Source organism: Phoca vitulina, unplaced genomic scaffold (assembly GCF_004348235.1).
Source record: "Phoca vitulina isolate PV1807 unplaced genomic scaffold, GSC_HSeal_1.0 scaffold64, whole genome shotgun sequence".
In the NCBI taxonomy this organism is placed as follows: domain Eukaryota; kingdom Metazoa; phylum Chordata; class Mammalia; order Carnivora; family Phocidae; genus Phoca; species Phoca vitulina.
The window spans coordinates 4,196,666-4,216,280 of NW_022589767.1; the positions used below are offsets into that span (position 1 = coordinate 4,196,666).

The 19,615-nt window shown below is 38.8% G+C and overlaps 1 protein-coding gene across 3 annotated transcripts in view; it reads left to right on the forward strand.

Moving 5' to 3' along the window:
- PTPRO (protein tyrosine phosphatase receptor type O) overlaps window positions 1-19,615 on the forward strand; it is a 234,987-nt gene that overhangs the window by 119,446 nt on the left and 95,926 nt on the right. For all 3 annotated transcript variants that reach the window (XM_032391763.1, XM_032391765.1, XM_032391766.1), the window contains exon 2: window positions 10,180-10,453. In XM_032391763.1, the coding sequence (XP_032247654.1) occupies window positions 10,180-10,453 (274 nt within the window). The remainder of the gene's footprint in view (window positions 1-10,179; window positions 10,454-19,615) is intronic.

Below are 19,615 nucleotides of genomic sequence, written 5' to 3' on the forward strand. Positions count from 1 at the left end.
AGAATGTGGATCTAATTCTCTTGTCTACCTCTTAAAAGCTATGTGACCTTAGATGTGTTACTTAATCTTTCTGAGGCGCAATTACCAATCTGGAAAATGCAAATAATAATACCTATTTCAGAGGGTGGTTAAGAAGATTAAGCTAAGTAATGCCTAAAAAGTTAGCACAAAGTACATTCTTAAAAGAAGTCAGCTCCATTAATAGTAGCGGTTGTATTTCCACACTATGGTATTTCCTTGATTTCCAGGGCCCCGGCTGCCATCTGGGATACAATCTGTTCCAAATATTTGATGTAGACCTCTCCTCTGAATTCTGGATCCACATATCTTACCACCTACTTGGCATTTGCTCTTGGATGTCCCACAGGCATCTCATACTCATTAGGTATCATGAACTGAAAGAATGATACACATCATTCTTTTTCTGACCCTGCTGATAATCTGCAGTCTTTCCTGTAGATGATGATGATGGTGATGATGATGGTAAGTGTGTATGAAATCAGTCCCACAACCAGCCCACAACCAAGTCAAATCTCAGGTCACTGAGTTCTGGGGAACATAACCTCTGAATTTCTGCTGACATCGCCCTGGTCCTAGCCTCCTTCATTTCTCTCCAAGAATAGTTCGATCACACCTACTTCTGCCTATCTTCACCAAGGAGCAATCCACTCTATACTCAGAAGGAGCTTCCTGCACCCTTGAGACCCAAATGAAATTGGCCTTAAATTCCTTACCATCTCTGACGGAAGTTCACGTTCCCTTGGGATTTTTGCCATTTTGGAGGACGTTTGCATGTTCTCACTTCCTCCTCCCCCAGACACCAAGTTGCACAAAGAGCACTTCCATGCCCCAGCACTTGGACGTGAAATGCAGCCCCTTTAGCAAGTTTCACAAATGACCCACTCACACAAAGCATTTGTGAGTATAGCAAATATTATTGAAGATTGGAATTTGGTAAGATGGATAAGTGTTTACTATTCAAAATGCTAACTTCAAGTGGAACATTAGGCATTTCCAGTTTTAAAATGCTCTTTGACCTCCTCCATCTGGATATTTCCACTGGCTGATTGCCCTTCTCTATCTCAGCATCACACCATCTTGCTGGCTCTTCTCTCCATGTTTTTCCTAGCCCCTTCCCTCTTATCTCTCCCTCTTCCTTTCTGGAATAAAGCCATTCTTTTCTTTGTAACTCGAATACTAGTTTGACTGGTTCTTTGTTCTTGTTTTTGTTTGTTTCCCTAGATGCCTCTTCTCACACTGTTAGAGTGTTCCCTTCTATCCCAAGTGGTTCATTATCAAGCACTTTTCCATTAAAAGTTCCACCAATAGGAACTTGAGAGCCAGTAGTTAACACACTATCTTACTTCTACTACAGATGCAAATCTGATCACTTCATGCCCCTAATAACCCATAAGTGGCTTCCCATTTCCTTTAGCATTCAACCTTTTTAGAAGGACCCAACAAAGTATCCCATGATCCAGTCTCTAGTATTGGCCATTTTGATGTTATTCTGGTTTCTCAAATACACTGTGCTTTCTCTGGCCCCCAAGTCTTCAAATACATTGTTCTTCAGAGATCCTATTCCTTCTCCAGCTCCTCATCAGGCTAACTCTTACTGATGCCTGTCCTTACATGTGTAGACTCTTACTTCCTCCAGGTTAGATCCTTCTCCTAAGGTCCTCTGAACAATGCCTTTTCCACTTGTAATTATTTAATTATTTAAAATGGTATATTTCCTCTCTTTTGCTGTAGACTCCAAAGACCATTGGGACAGCGACCAAATTTCTTTTCTCAACCTTTATATCCTTAGCACCAGGTATACAGTAAGCGCACCATTTTTTAAAACTACATGAAGGTAAACATTGAGCAAAGTTTATATGTAAAGTATTGCACCTCATCTCCCTGAACTTCTGGGCTTAAATTTACCTGGCACGGAGGAATCAGTCTTCTAGGAAAACCATAAAATCTCAGTGATGGTGGAGGGCGTAAGAGACTATACACGTTGAAGGTCCTGCAGCTTTGTTGTTGAGGATGTTAACAGCTCAGGGGAGTTAAAGGTCAGTGCTCCCAAAAGGTCACGAAGGTGGCACCTAAATATGCTATGAACTACATGTCGGGTAACTCAACTGTCCTCTTTGTTAGCTATCATCAGAATTTAATTAACTGGTGTCACAGTTGGAGAGACACTTCAGGCCCGGGGGGAAATTTGACTGAACTCATCCATTCTAAAATAAAAAATGATTAACACCATCATCTTCCACATTAGCTTTCAATAAGTGGGACAGATGCGTTTTCCTAAGCATCTTTCTGAGGTAAAAACTATTTCAAAACTATAAATACTGGAAAGGATAGAAAAAGAGGTTTGGGGAATAAAAAAATTCAGGCAAAATTCTATTTGTGAGTGCTTGATTTTATTAAAATAACACTTATTTCACAGACAGAATCCACCTGCCAGGAAGCCCTATTTTTCATAACACATTAAACCAGAAGAATGTTGCGTATTTTTAGAAGTGGCCTGATCATTGAACTGTTGAGGACAAATGTATTTTGTGGCTTCCTGGATTGTGGACCCACCTCCTCCTGAGTCAATCATCAGCCAGGCACAGCTTCCCAGGTCTCAGAACTGCTCAGCGCAGTAGGTTCTGGAAACTGTTCCCATGGTAACCTTCAGTCAAATAGGGCAGCTCAGGCTGTCGTACGCAGGCGTAATAGAAACAGAAATACTGGCTGCTCTCCCTCATGATGCCACAAAAAGGGGTAAAACTGATTACTGGATAAATAGACTGAAAGGCAGAAGAGCTTTTGAACCATATATGAATCGTGTTGTTAGTGTCCTAAAAAGATACAACTTCTACAACCTATATGTCCCAAAGAAAATCAGTGTGAAAGCATAGGTCATAAATTTTGAAGTAATAATCAGTTACTGTGTTCAGAGAATCTACTAAATATTAGGCATCGGGTTAAGTAATGTACACATACAATCTCATTTGGTTCCCCTCAAAAACATAGGTATTTTAGTATTTCCATAATTTACCTGAAGCAACTGAGGCTCAAAGAATCACAATGAGAGAGTATCACTTAAGTGGGACTTGCACCCAGGTGTGCCTGTTTCCAGAATTAATTAATTAACTAACTAATTAGTTAAGATTTATTTATTTGAGAGAGAGACAGAGAGAAAGTGCGAGCTGGGGGTGGGGCAGAGGGGAGAGAGAATCTCAGGCAGACTCCCAGCTGAACGTGGAGCCCATAGAGGGCTCTTTTGATCCCAGGACCCTGAGCTGAAACCAAGAGTTGGACGCTCAACCGACAGAGCCAGCCAGGTGCCCCAGAATTTCTTTTTATCTCTCAAAATTGCCTTTTTTCGTGACACCACCCTTTTGGAGCATCTATCAATCATAACCTAGAGGGATAAGTCATAGTTTGTGCTGAGGGAGTTCACCACCAATTAAATACAGATAAGAAAAGTAGCATCTGGGAGATCATTCTGGCTCCAGGATCTGATCGTCTGGGAGGAGTGGTATAATAGAGTCATAAAACTTGTAGTTAAAGAATTGCCTTGAGTACCAGCCCCTCCACATCATCACAGAGTAGCCTTGAGAAACTCATTTGATTTCTTTGCACCTCAGTGTTTTCATCCAGGAAGTGAGATAATAACTTAATGGGATGTTTTGAGAATCAAATGAGAAAATGGGTTCAAAAGTGTTTTAAAAAATATAAAATGTGATATATGGCTATTATTATTTTCCTAAATAGCACATCGAATTCTTCTGGCATATCTCTTCAGCAGAGTGGCTTCTCTCTACTTAAAAATGCCAGGTTAAATTCTTTTCTTAAGCATGTTTTGTTTAATCTCCTGAATTAAGAGTTCTGCAGAGCTTCTACTACAAGTCCTTATTAGGAATCAGGAAATAATTACTGCATTAATATATATAATAAAATGCCATTTAGCGTGCGCATGCACACACACACACACACACAGACACACCCGGTAACTTGATAAGGAAATGCCATCTGTATTTATTTTAAATGAATGCATAGGGGGTACCAGACTTTAGTTATCATTTCTGCATTCTGGCTGGGCAGAGCAAAGGGTATGATCAGAAGCTGAAGGTCCAAAGATAAGGTGTTTGATCAAGGAAATGGCAGTGCAACAAATTCAGGTGTTGTAATGTGGCAGCCTCTGGGCAGAGATTGGCCTGCAAAGGTGTTTTCTTTGGCCAGCATTGTTTTATTTTGTTATAATTGTGCTTTTTAATGATGCTTTTAGGTAATGCATGCACCCTCCCGTTGGCTATTTCATCAATCAATCCTGTTATACTATTTCGTTTCTCTCATTTATATGACCTGCCTGACATGTGAGTTTGAACTCCTTTACCAAAAAGAGGCAAAAGAAATGAGGACTCTGTATCATGAAGTCATAAAAACAGAAGTGAAAGTATCTAGGCATGTAAAACATGAAAGGTTGACCTGGTGTCGATGTGGACTCAGGCATGGAGAGAGAACCCACAGGCTCTACCTGAAAGGATACATTTAGGACACTTATATAGAAGTCTGGTATTACACAGCAGATTGTAACTATATTCACTCAGCAGGCATGTATCAACAGCTTGCTGGATGAGCTTCAGAGAAGTTTCTGGCGACACATTATAACCACTATGTAAGTTAGTGTCCTTTACGATGATAGCATCTTCCTTATCATCATCATCACTATTATTGGTCAGACAAAATGCTAGGTAGGACAAAGGCACATAATACCAGTCTTCCTCTTCACTCCTAAATAGAGTGAATCCCCAGCATCTGGCACAGTTCCTGATATGTGCTGGCTACTCAAGACATATCTGAAGATTGCATGCATGCATCACGGAAAATGAGAGGGAGGCCATCATCCCTAACCTTTGAGATCAACATCCTAATTCTGTTCTGACAATTTCTGAAAGAGACCTGTGAATAATTCTGAGAAAGGGTCAGGAGGGGATCTCTGCCCTGTCAGGACAGCTCTGGGAACTTGATCTTCCTGAAGGAACTGAAAGGAAAGAAGATCTTGCTGGAAAAGTTTTCCCGCAGCTGGACAGGAGGCTAAGTGGATGAATTCCATAGCGTGTCTGGCCATAAGTGCTATAGAAACACTGGACACCATTGATATTGTTATTGAAAAGAATTGAGTGTCCCATTACTTCTTATGTGGTAACCTTAGCACAGCAGAATTTTCTACTTGTTCCCTCTAAAATGCCTTCTAATAAGTCTAATCATTGATTAGGTTGCCAGCTGGAGCATTAATAATGTTCTAAGTGCATGTCCCACAGGAGATCTGGTGTAACCAGCATTTGCTCAGACTTTCATCGGGTCTTACCTGAAGGGCTGCAACAGCCTCCTTACCATCTACTGGCCTTCAGTGGGTGCAGTCGGGCAATCCCTAACTATACTGGTCCATGTTCCTAATTGTATTGATCTTTGTAAGCTGTGATCTAATTATGTCACTTTTCTGCATTAAAACAGACCATGATTTCTTTTGGCCTAAAAAATACCCAAATTCACATCTTGGACTTGGCTATCAACCCTCCTCTCTGAAAGTCCTACCATGATCTAACCACTCCGGAGGCCTGTGGGGTCTTCTTCCCATTTCTCCAGATGATGCACTGACCTTTGTTCCCCTGGGAAATTCCTGAGTGTCTTTCAAGCATCACTTCCAACTTGAAACCCTTCCTCATACCCTTTGCAGAAGCAGATTTAATTGTTTTCTTCTCTACAAGTCTAGAGCACTGAACAATTCTCTTGTATTGACCAGGACCTTTGGCTGTCAGTTTTGGAAGTCCAGCTTAACTGACTTAAGCCATAAACTGGGATTTATTCACTCAGGTTGCCAGACTGCACAGGGCCTGGGCCTTAGGGTGACCGAGACCAGGGCCTCGGACCACATCAGGGATTTTCCCTCAAGCAATTGTCTTTGTGGGGCAGAAATGATAGACACTGACTTCTCCAGATTTGCATCCATACATACTTGGAACCAGAGGAGGAAAAAACTCTTTCCCACTAATTCCAGTTATAAAATTTCAGACAAAGCATTCTAGTTGGCTGGCTGGGTCCCCAGTGGCATCCCCCTGGCTCTCTCCATGAGGGGAGAACTGGGCATTATGATTCACCCAGACTGAGTCAAAGTACCTCCTGCTCTAATCTGGGAGTAGCACACTAGTATTAGGAACCCCCATCGGGACCCCTTCTTGGCTTTATGGTGGAAAAGAAGCAGTGCTCCAAAACAAGAAGATATAATCAAAGAAGGGATCCCAGACAGGCAGAAAAAACAAGCATCAAACAGTTTTTCAAAGTCTGTAACTAGTAACACTCACATGGTGTTGTAATTATGCATTTGGGCGAGCCTTTCTGACTAGAGTCTGAGCTCTAGGAGGTCAAGTGCCCCATCTTTTTCAGAGCCTGTCGCCACCACCCAGCGAGATACCTGATGCCAAGTTGGTACTCGGCTAATGTTTTTTTGTTGTTGAAATGATAGAATGGATACCTCTACAGTGTGAATATAACATCCAGTGAACGTGATCACAGAATTCCATAGAGTTGTGAAGTTAGTTAAATGAATGTTTAAGGAACCTCTTTAGTTGACAGGTCATTGAGGGATTCAATTTAATTAAAACACGAGAACCTTTGAGATAGAGCTAATATTTATTGGGTCCACCCTATTAGCATTTTTATAAAAGCCACTTAATTCTTACCCAAATCCCATGAGTTTATAGGAACCACCCCTATTTTAGAAATTAAGCAGATGGGGACGCCTGGGTGGCTCAGTGGGTTAAGTGTCTGCCTTCAGCTCGAGTCATGATCCCAGGGTCCTGGGATCTAGTCCCGCATCGGGCTTCCTGCTCAGTGGGGAATCTGCAGCTCCCTCTGCCTGCCGCTCCCCCTGCTTTGTGCTCTCTCTCTCTGTCTCTGACAAATAAATAAATAAAATCTTTAAAAAAAAAAAGAAATTAAACAGATGAAGTTAAGAGATCCTTGTGTTTTCCCATGTTGTCAGATAATAGGCTGCAGCAAAGGAGTAGAAACTCAGGCCCTCTGATTCCAAGTCTATTGCTGTGTTCTTAAGCAGATTATTTAAACTCTCTGAGTAAAATGGGGAGAAAGACACTTATTTCTAAAGATTGTTGTAAGGAAAAAAAGAAAAAGACATAAAATGCCAAGTGCAAAGTGTAGTCTAGATTAGGGGATCGATAGATTAACAGTTGTTATATTTGTCAGAGATGGTGGACGATTTCTTACGATGTCAGACTGGAATATATGAGACAAATTCTCTCCTTGTCCCACATTCCAGGGACTCATCTTGCATTTTTCTCCTCTTTAGTGCGGCCCACTCTGTCTCCGATAGCTTCTGTCCCTTTAGGACTGGCCATAGAGCAGTTTACAAGCTCCTGGGCTCCCCCTTCCTTGCTGAAACCAAGCACCCAGCCTTCCTTTGCTGCCTCAAACAGCCAGCTCTAGTTCAGGAAAGAGCACTACCAGGAGACATAAGGATGTGTGGATCCTAGACCTTGTTCTGACATCAATTAGCTGGGTGATATTTGCACCGCTGTGCTTTCAAGTGTGAAATGAGGGTGTTGGAGTGGAGAAATTTCTATATTAAATTGTATTATGCAAAGGAAATTTCAGTAAAAATATTTTCCTTGCAGAGTCAAGCAATATTACTACCCGGTTTCAAAAAAAAATAGTTTTAAATATTTCTCTATCCACCAAACAAATCCACGTTGGACTTGCCTAAGCTTAAATCCATTTCTGTAACTTTTAACTCTTCCTTCTTGCTGTACATCTCGGCAGGGATTGCATGCCTGCAGCATGCATTCAGAATCTTCTCCTGAATATAGATTCCAGGAAAAGCTGAAGCACAGAGGACAGAGAAGAAATAGCGTGATGACATTTCTTTAGGCTCACTGCCTAGACTCACTTGGCCTGCTGCCTTATTCTCATTAGTTCGACTGACTGAATCTGATTAGCCTACCCTGATTTATTTTTGGTGACCTGGGAGCACATGGGTCAATGCTTATTTTCATGGCTGATACAATCATCCCCAAAGCTGTCTTTAGATTTTGGAAGATTAGACCCTTTCCCTGGAAGACTGCGCTGTCTGTGAAGCCTCATGACCCATTAGATATATATTTCTTCAACACTTTGCAAAATTGAGTCTATGTAACCCTCTTTTCATTATCACAAAATTTTGTTATTGGCTATTAAAACATAGAGCAAAAAATTCTTAATAATTCTGAAGCTGATGTTTGTATACTTACTGTTTTCTGAGTTAGTGAATCCGTTTCTGTAACCAATAATAAATAAAAGCTAGAGTTCAGTGTTATTGGATATTGGATGCTTGGTTTAGCCTCACAGTTCCACCTGGACCACTGGCAATAATGGTCATATGTTCTGTATGTTTGTTATGTTTCCCAAAAGTACACAATTTTAAAAACCTACCCATGTATCTGACGATGAGAGACAATGTGAAGAAAAGGACATTTTAAAAGGCAATCCGTACTGACTGATCCATATTATAGAGACCGGCCTAGGACTATCCAGACCACAGAGTAGCTAACATGTGCCAGGCAGTGGTCCTGGAGCTAGAGATGCAGCTAGAAATAAGATACAGTCCCCGTCCTTAAAGAACTTAGGGTCTCATACGGTTAACACAATTAAGTCTACTAAATGTTAACATAGAATTAAATTTCTATTAATGGTCAGATAGTCTTTACAAATACTAGGACCTGTAAAAATTAAATTAGATTTCTAAAACAACTAAATAATAAAAAAATCAGTACATTTTTAGGTACATTTTGGCCTCCTTTAGGATACTGATATGTACCGTATGCTTGATTTGGCTCCTGACAACGTAAGAGGTACCATTAGGTTAATTCTAAGAAGCAAATGTCCACATGTAATTAACGCAATCAGCAATTCTTTCATTCATTTAACAGAGACTTACCAGTTTCTACCGTGTGTCAGACTGAGTGTTAGGAAAACAAGTCAAGAAGGGAAGAGAGACATGTGGACGTAATGAAGCTCAATTTTGGTACTTGTGTAGTTCAGTGTTTAAGAGTCCAAACTAGATGTGTGACCTTGGGCAGGTGACTCAGTCCTTCTGAGCCTTGGTTTCCTTAACTACAAACTGAGATTGAAAAAAAAAATACCTATCTCATCGGGTCATTTTGCATATTAAATGAGATGACTGTGTTTATAGCCTGCCTAGCTTCGTATCTGGATCCTGGTAAGACCTAAGCATGTTTTAAAAAATTGTTCTGTCCCCCTTTCACGGAAGAGAGGTCTGAAGCTCAGAGCAGTGAAACAACTTTCCTGGACCCCATGTACCCAGAAGATGAGTTAAAAACAAAGCAGCAGTGATACAAAGTATACGAGTCTTGTGTGAGACCAGAGAGCAGCAGGACTATTCTGCCTATGCAGTATGGGAAAGAATCAGGAAGGAATATTTACACCAGCCACACCATGACTTTTCAAGTATACTGTCCGTAAACACTGATCTAGACACTTAGAGCAGTTTTCATTCCCCTTCACCGCTGCCTTTACCATAGATGCCAGTGATCCTCAGTCTGGTTCCTTCTTCAAAGAGCACGTTAGCTTCTCTTATTAAAAATTGGCTAACCTCCAGTGAGGAGGATTGTCACAGGATTCTCAGTCCCGACTTTTTTCTTTCTTTTTTTTCAGAACTGACAGGTGAAAGTGAGTGAGGAAATAACTGCTTTGTGACATTCTTCTAGAATTCTCCAAGGACCACCACAACATTACTCCTTCCTAAGTAAAACGGAGTGCTCCATCCATGTACTTTCTCCAGCATAGCTAAAAGCAAGAATTTCTCTGCAAATTGAGTGCCAAGATGATTTTCATTCATTTCATTCTTTCCTCATTTCCACGATGTTTATTTTGTGTTTATTACATGACACAATCCATGAGTTGGGAGCAGTTTTTCAATGGAGAAGAATCAAAAGTAAAAGCCTGAGAAGATCCTTAGTCATAAGAGGGTCAATCTCTCTCGTTCTGCTTTTCCTTGAACACTAAAATACCTGTGTGGTGCTTATCACAAACATTAGTTTTGGGAAAATGAGCTCAGCATAATTTTATTGCCAATGATCTCAATTTGACCGTCATTTCCTTTTGTTTTTCTCTTTTCTTAAACAGAATGCCACAACATTCCATGTAACTGTTCAAGATGATAATAGCATCGTTGTCTCTTTAGAAGCTTCAGATGTCATGAGCCCATCATCTGTGTATGTTGTGAAGATAACTGGGGAATCAAAAAATTACTTCTTCGAATTTGAGGAATTCAACAGCACTTTGCCTCCTCCTGTTACCTTTAAGGCTAATTACCATGGCCTTTATTATATAATCACTCTGGTAGTGGTAAATGGAAATGTGGTTACCAAGCCATCCAGATCAATCACTGTGTTAACAAGTAAGCATCATTTGTAATATTGTCCTCTGTGTTTCTTCTTTGGGTATATTCTCATGGGGCTCTCATTGAGAGAAAGTCAGCCCAGGATGGCAAGACCAATCACCCTGAAGTCAAGTGACATAAATTCAAAGTTTTGCTTTATATTGACAATACGGTTTCTTGCCAACGTTTGATAGTGTTTAACTGTTACCTTTTGTTAAAGAAAAATCTATTTTAAACCCAAAAAAGTAAACCTCTATGAGATAGTATATTTTCAGACTGAATAATAATTTTATATTCATGATTGGACCATGTAATTTTTTGCTAAATAACTGAATAGTATGATCATAACTAAGCTTTTTTTTTTCCAGAACACATACTCTCATATTAAGCCATTTGGGTTTTGAGACAAAGAATTTATACTCATATTTAGCCAGCTAAAAATTAATTATACATTTTTAGCTGAGAGAGAGAAAAAGATATTATTTATCGGTTTCTATTCTTGACCTCACCCTCCAAATAGCCTTGGCTTCCACTGCCCAAGAAAAATACCAAGAAAAAACCAATCATTGGCATTTTAACCTTCAGTATATCATGTCTTAAAACATTAATGCTGATATTAGGAATTTTTAGGAGTAATTTTAACTATATGTGATTTTCACTTTTCTCTCTGGGACTTTAATACCTAATCTCAAAGTAAGATGCAACTTTACTGTATATGTTGATGTATATGTTAGAAGAAAAACTGTTATCTATAAGATGGCAGAGTTTACCACTAGAGCAATTTAATGGCTCAGTGAAGTTCTTTTTGCTTTTTGTTCCTCAGTGCAAATTTTCCAATGGCTGTGATTTTTTAAATGCCAGCTACTTGCAGTCATTTTTGCCACAATTAAGGAACAGGACATAGTGATATTGTTCTCTCAGGATAAAAGGAAAGAGAAACATCAAGAAGCAAGAACTCAGAATCAAGCTAGAAGGCATATTTTTAATATGTCTGTCAAAAATTAATTGAAGTTTCCCTTGGCAGAATCCCAGAATCAGCACTGAATCCTAAAAATTAGGAGTGGAATGGCATAAACCCAAGACCTTCAAGGTTTATAGATATAATGAGCAAATCTAGGACCTAGTAGAATTAAAGGAAGAACCTGACTGTTCTAAAGGACTGTTTTAAATAAGTTGCAGAGAGAGTTGAACTGGGAGTTAATAGGTCCAGGCAGCAGATCTAGGTAAACAATGGCTATAATACAATTCCTTGAAATCAGAAGCTCTGCCTTCCTCATCTTCATAATCTCATAAGCACCTAACATGAACTTTACACTCAATAAGTGATCAATAAATATTAATTCAATTCAGTTGAGCAAGTAATAGGAGAAAGAACCAGGGGGAGAAAAGACTAAGGCACAAAGCAAGATAAAAGTGTAGTCACTGTTGCTGACCTAACATTCATTAGCATGCACTTAGCCACTCCAGATCAGAAAAAAACTAGCAGTCAGCCCTTTAGCTAATGGTTCATAAAGACATTTGATAAGTAAGTGAATGATAAGTAAATGATAAATAGGTACATAATAAGAGATTTCCATAATATCTCATTGACATTTTAGTGTATGCAATGAGTTGTGTTCAAAATATTTTTTTATTTTCTTTTGTGATTTCTTTTTCGACATGTGGGCTTGGAAGTGTGTTGCTGAATATCCAAAATTTTGCAATTTTTCAGAGATCTTTTTATTAATTTCTAGGTAAATGTTGTAATCAGAGAACATACTTTATATGATTTCAATTACTTTAAAATCATTGCAATTTGTTTTAGGGCCCCAAATGTGGTCTGTCTTGGTGTGTATTCTGTGAGCACTTGTTGGTGAAGTGTAGACAAATGTCAATTAGGTCAGGTTGGTTGTTCAAGTCTTTTTTACCCTTACTAATTTTCGGTCTACTTGTTCTAATAATGATGGATAGTGGTATGTGAAAGTCTCCAACTATATCTATGTTGTCTATTTCCCCTTGTACTTCTCTTAGTTTATGCTTTACATATTTTGAACTTTACGTGAAGTTTGAAGCTTTTCATCTTTACACTTTTAAGATTACTATGTCTTCTTTTTTATTGAGGTGTAATTGACATATAACATTATGTTAGTTTCAGGTATACAACACAATGATTTGATATTTGTATATACTGCAAGACGATCACCACAATAAGTCAAGTTACCATTGTCACCATTCAGTGTCTATTTCTTTTCTTGCAGTGAGAACACCTAAGATTTACTCTCTTGACAACTTTCGAATATGCAATACAGTATTATTGACTATAGTCACCATATTGTACGTTACATCCCCGTGACTTATTTATTTTATAACTGGAAGTCTGTACCTCTTGACTGCCTTCACCTCTTTTGCCCACCCCACCACCCCCTTTCCTCTGAACACCACCATTCTGTGTTCTCTGCATCTATGAGTTTTGCTTTATTTTGTTTGTTTGTTTGTTTTTTAGATTCCACATATAAGTGGGATCATACAGTATCTGTCTATTTCTGTCTAACTTATTTCACTTAACAAAATACCCTTAAGTTCCATCAAGTTGTTGCAAATGGCAAGATTTCATTCTTTTTTATGGTTGAGTAGTATTCTATTGCACATAGATACACCACATCTTCTTTATCCATTCGTCCATTGGTGGATGATTAGGTTGTTTTCAGATCTTGGCTATTGTAAATAATGCTGCAATGAACATGGAGGTATATCTTTTCAAATTATATATATCTATCTTATACATATCATATATATCTTTTCAAATTAACGGGGTTTTTTTTCCTTTGGCTAAATATCCAGAAGCGGAATTGCTGGATCATATGGTAGTACTATTTTTAATTTTTTGAGAAATCTCCATACTGCTTTCCATAGTGGCTATCCTAGTTTACGTTCCTACCAACAGTGCACAAGAGTTCCTTTCTCCACATTCATACCAATACTTGTTACTTCTTGTCTTTTTGATAATAACCATTCTAACAGATGTGAGGTGATATCCCATGGTGGTTTTAATATGCATTTCCCTGATGCTTAGTGATATTGAGCATCTTTTCATGTGCTTTTTGGTCATCTGTATGTCTTCTTTGGAAAAATGTCTAGTCATAGCCTCTGATAATAATAATAATAATTAGTAATATAATAATTAGTTATATACATAATAATTAGTGATATACATACATACACTAAGTGGTGTCCTTTCTTTTCAGCTTAGAGAAGTCCCTTTAACATTGAACAATTATCACATGGTTTCACTCATATGTGGAACATAAGCAATAGCATGGAGGATCATAGGGGAAAGGAAGGAAATCTGAAGGGGGAGAAATCAGAGAGGGAGACAAACCATGAGAGACTATGGACCCCAGGAAACCAACTGAGGGTTTCAGAGGGGAGGGGGGTGGGGGATGGGGTAACAGGGTGATGGGTATTAAGGGGGGCACGTGTTGTGATGAGCACTGGGTGTTATTCGAGACTAATGAATCACTGAGCACTACATCAAAAACTAATGATGTACTATACAGTGGCTAACTGAACATAATAAAATAAATAATATAAAAAAAATAAAATAAAAATAAAAGTGAAGGTCTGGTTAAAAAAAAATTCTTGTAAGGACAGTTTGGTAGTGATGAATTCCTTTAGCTTTTGCTCGTCTGAAAATTTTTTTTCTTTTTCAAATCTGAATGATAACCTTGACAGATAGAGTATTCTTGGTTGGAAGCTTTTTCCTTTCAGCACTTTGAATATATTTGCCACCCTCTTCTGGTCTGTAAAGTTTTTGCTGAAAAATATGCTAATTTTTTTTTTTTTTAGATTTTTTTATTTATTTGCGAGAGAGAGAGAGAGAGTGAGCACAAGCAGGTGGAGCAGCAAGCAGAGGGAAAAGCAGGCTTCCCACTTAGCAAGGAGCCGGATGTGGGACTCGATGCCAGGACTCTGGGATCATGACCTCAGCTGAAGGCAAACGCTTAACCAACAGCCACCCAGGCTACCATATGCTAATATTCTTATGGGGTTTCCCTTGTATGTGACTTCTCTTGCTCCTTTTAAGTTTCTCTCTTAACTTTAACTTTTGACATTTTAATCATAATGTGTCTTGAGTGGATGTCTTTGGGTTCATCTTATTTGGAACTCTGAGCTTTCTGGATCCAAATGTCTTTTTTCTTCTTTAAGTTAAAAAAAAAAGCTTTCAGGGCGCCTGGGTGGCTCAGTTGGTTAAGCGACTGCCTTCGGCTCAGGTCATGATCCTGGAGTTCCGGGATCGAGTCCCACATCGGGCTCCCTGCTCAGCGGGGGGTCTGCTTCTCCCTCTGACCCTCTTCCCTCTTGTGCTCTCTGTCTCTCATTCTCTCTCTCAAATAAATAAATAAAATCTTTAAAAAAAATAAAAATAAAAAAAAAAGCTTTCAGCCATTATTTCTTCTAATGAGTGCCTTTCTTTTGTCTTCTTCTGGGACCCCTAGAACGCAGATGTTATTCCACTTGATGCTGCCTTACATGTTCCTTAAGCTGTCTTCATTTTTTAAAATTGTGCTTTCTTTTTGTTGCTCTGTTTAGGTGAGTTCCACCCCTGTGTCTTCCACTGATCCTTTCTTCCATTTTTGCTAGTCTGATGTTGAATTCTTGTAGTGTATTTTTCAGTTCAGTTATTGTCTCTTTCAGCTCTGTAACTTCTGTTTGGTAATTTCTTATATTTTCTATTTCTTCGTTAAAATTTTCACTGTGTTCATTCATTCTCTTAAGTTCAGTGAACATCTTTATGATGGTTACTTTGAACTTTTTATCAGGTAAATTACTATCGTTCATTAAGATTTTTTTCTGGAATTTTATCTTGTTCTTTTGTTTGGAACATATTCCTCTGTTTTCTCATTTTGCTTGACTCTGTATTTGTTTCTATGTATTAAGTGAAACAGCTACCTCTCACAGTCTGAAAGAAGTGGCCTTGTGTAGGAGATAAACATTATTGTTCAACCTTGCCTTAGCTCTTGGCTGTCTCTTGAACCTTTGTGATTGTCTAAGCAACCTGATTTATTCTTGATAAGTCCCAGTTGGTAAGGGTATGCTAAGACCTGTCAGTGTTCCAAAGGGAGGGATCTCAGTCAGCACATAGTTTCAGGCTGATTGGAAGACATGTCCTCAGGCAATAGCTTTTAAATTATGCAAGTATGTACAGTCCTGAGGGGCCACAATTCTAAACCCTGCTGGCCTCCAGACCAGGTGATCTGGAAGTGTCCCCTGGACAACAGTTGCAAAAATTGGGGCTCCAAACGAGTGTATAAGCTCCTTTCTGGACTCGCAAGCTGTAGCACGACCGAGGGAGATTACAAAAAGAGTGTTACCTGACCTAAGTTCCCTAAAAGCACCTCCACAGCCTCTACATGTGTAGCAAACCTGAAGCCTGCCTCTCAGGCAGAAGCTCCAGGACAAGTAAATAGGCCTTTGTCACAGAAAGTCTGCTGGTGTGTTGCAGTTTACTGTCTGTGCAGTGCCTTGAGGTTGGTAACCTGCCAAGAGCTGATTCTCCAATTGTTACAGTTCTGTGGGACCCACACAAGCCCCCTGGTCACCAGAGCCAGGTGTATGAGCTCACTAGCTTTAGGGAGGCAGTGAGGAAGCACAGGGTGGAGGCACATGCACCAGCTTTAGTGACACATGACATTTTTATCTATATGCAATGGCCCTCTTTATCCCAAGAAATATGCCTTGTGTTGAAGTCTATTCTGTCTGCTATTAATATAGATATTTTCATTTTCTTCCATTAAGTCTTTTCATGGTATACTTGTTTTACCCTTTTTATTTTCAACCTACTTATGTCTTTATATGTAAATGGGTTTCTTGTATTCAGTATAGAGCTGGATTTTGCTTTTCTTCCAATCTGAAAATCTCTGCCTTTTATTTTTTATTCTTTTGAAAATCTCTGCCTTTTTAATTGAAGTGTTTAGACCAGCACTATCCAACTAAAACAGGATGTTAACCATATATGCATATTACATTTTGGGATAGACACATTAAAAAAGCTTCTGAAACTATGAAATTAATTTTAATAAGCTTATTTAATCCATTCCATTTAAAATATTACTATTTCAATATATAGTCAATATGAAAGTTTACACATTTGTAACTTTTAAGCATAAGTTTATTAAAATTAAATAAATTTTAGGGTGCCTGGGTGGCTCCCAGTCGTCAAGCGCCTGCCTTCAACTCAGGTCATGGTCCCAGGGTCCTGGGATTGAACCCCACATCGGGCTGCCTGCTCTGTGGGGAGCCTGCTTCTCCCTCTCCCACTCCCCCTGCTTGTGTTCCCTCTCTCGCTGTGTCTGTCTCTGTCTAATGAATAAATAAAATCTTAAAAAAATAAAATTAATTAATTAATTAATTTAATTAAATAAAGTTTAAAATTCAGTTTCTCAGTTGCACTAGCCTCATTTTAAGTGCTCAATAGCATATATGGCTAGTGGATACCAGTTTTGACAGTGCTAGTTTAGAGCATTTATACTTCTGTAATTATTTATACCATTGGATTTAAAGATTTTATTTACTTATTTGAGAGAGAGAGGAAACAACCGAGAGATGGGAGCACTAGTGGGGAGGAGAGGGAGTAGTAGGCTACCTGATGAGCAGGGACCCCGATGCAGGGTGATCCCAGGATCCTGGGATCGTGACCTGAGCCCAACGCAGGCGCTTAACCGACTGAGCCACCCAGGCGCCCCTACCATTGTATTTAATTTAAATCTACCAGATTGCTAAGCTGGTAGTATGGGAGAATGAGTCAAGCTGAGCTTAAGGTATTAGTCACTTTCAGTTCACACAGATATCAAATGTTTCCAGTGTTGCCTGCCAGCAATGGTAGAGTGTATTTCTCAGTGTTCCAATTCTACCTTCAGTATCAGCAAGTCCTGAACACCTGCACCACAGAAGGTCTCCATGATTTTGCCCCTTCCCTCCCAATGGATTGCTGTTGGTTTTTACTAACATTAAGCTTTTGGTGAGGATAGGCGAGGTTCTTCGTTCTCCTGGTCCAGCCTCAGGCTTAGGCAGACTCTGTGATCCTAAGTGGGGAACTATCAGCATTCCTGCCCCTCACTCTACACTGACAACCAGTCGAGCTCAAATCTGTGGAAGGTCTTGGGTTGGAATTTTCTGCCTTTTCCCCAGTAGTAGTAGAATTCTACTTTGTATGAGTGTGTGATCATAGGTCCAAAAGAGTCTGTGCCCCTCTCCTAGGAACAGACTCTTTCACTTCTACCCACCCCTCAGAAGGGGGTATATTTTCCTGAGAACTTGGAAGGAAAGATATTTCTGCCCCTCCCAAGGATTCTGTTTTGTATTCAAGAAACATCCAGAGACTTGAGTAAGATCAGGTTTCAACCTGATCTATCAGTGGTGCCTCTTTCCCTCAATATTCTCATGAGCACCTGATTAAAGCCCACAATAAGAGCTAGAAAGAAAGTGTGGACTCCACTCCAATCATTCTAAACAAGTGTTGTCCTAGAACTTTTGGATGATGGAAATGTTCTATATCTGCATTGTCCATTATAGTAGCCACTAATTTTTAATTTTATTTAATTTTGATTAATTCTAAGTTTAATTAAAATAGCCACAGGTGGCTAATAACTATTTTATTGGATAGAATAGTTCTAAACTGTCATTGAAAACACAACCAGCCTTTATGAATTTATTAAAATCTATCTTCTTTCCTGTTTTAATGGAGCCCCCCTCTTCCTGTTATGTTCTGCTAAAGGTGAAGCGGTTAATGTCCCTTCTGTTTTACAGGGGGTTTGTCACTCTTGGGTATTTAGTTCGTTTGGTTGCCTTGCAATCTCAGATCTCTGATAGACTCAAGAAAAATCATGATCTCATGGATTATTTGGCTTTTTCTTCTTCTTGAGGGTTGAGACAGTGACATTGACTTGTAGCTTTCTACATCCTAAGTGGAAGGGGAAATCTGCATTGATTTCCAAAGCGCAAAAATTAATTAATGATGGTTTCTTGTCTCTCATACTCTATCTCATTTTTAAAGACTCAGTTACATCATCCCAGATTTTAAAAGGGATAATAGGTTCAGAATATAAGAATCGAGAATTAAGGCACAAATATTTCTGTGACCTTAGGCATGAGGCGACATTAGGTGACATTTGGTTTCAGCTTCCTCCTTTAAAAAAGACAGAACTAAAGTACGTGATGACTAAGATTAGTTTTGAGCTCTAAAATTACCACTATTTGTCAGTGAATGATGTATTTTTGCCATCTTTATTTTCATAACAGGAGCTTTTTTTAAAGTTTAGGAAACATTAATAGTATCTGCTCAAGGAGATGACACATTGCTCTTGAGAATAAAAGGGTACATTTGTTGCAGTCATTTAGTGTGTGTTAGATGCTTGTCTTGATGAAATAAGCAGTGACAAAGCAATTGGCCCCAGGGCCATCCTTTCATAGTTCTCTATAGTTGTTCCGAGTCTGGTGTTCTTAGAGAATGCTGAGAAACATGGCAAAAAATAAATTCAGCACAAATAAGTCATTTGGCCAGCCCAAAGGAGTTTCACAGCCCTTAGGCACTGACATCTGATTAATATTTAATTGATTAAGAACCATCAGTATATTGTCTGCACTTTAGAGAGAAGTCATTTCTTAACAGATAAAATAACACATGAAAACAATTGCTTAAGAATTGGAGAAATGTTATTTACACACCGCTGTCTCATGTGTTAGTAAAATATGAGATGTAGTAGTTGTAAACATTACAGAACACTTTGGAGAATATACAAATATAATATTATGTATTCTATAACATATTGTACAAATATAAACATGCATTCATACATTATGCAAATACAAATTCATGTATTATAAATAACAATAATGCACGAATTTTTATTTTATTTATTGTTTACATTCTGTATGTCACGTCCTTCATACCCACACTGAAAGATCATATGCTATAGTGTAAAAGACAAATAAACAAACTAGTACGAAAACATGATAAATGCTGTAAGAAAATTATGTGAGAGGGATTGCCCAGCCTTCCTTAACGAACATTGGGAAGGCACCTCAGAAGAAACAATCATTGAGAATGTAGTGAAAATTTGCTAAATGAATAAAGAATGGAAAGTGTTACAACAGAGTCAAAGGGAATCCTATTTGCAAAGACTGGACCTTCTTCTGAATTGC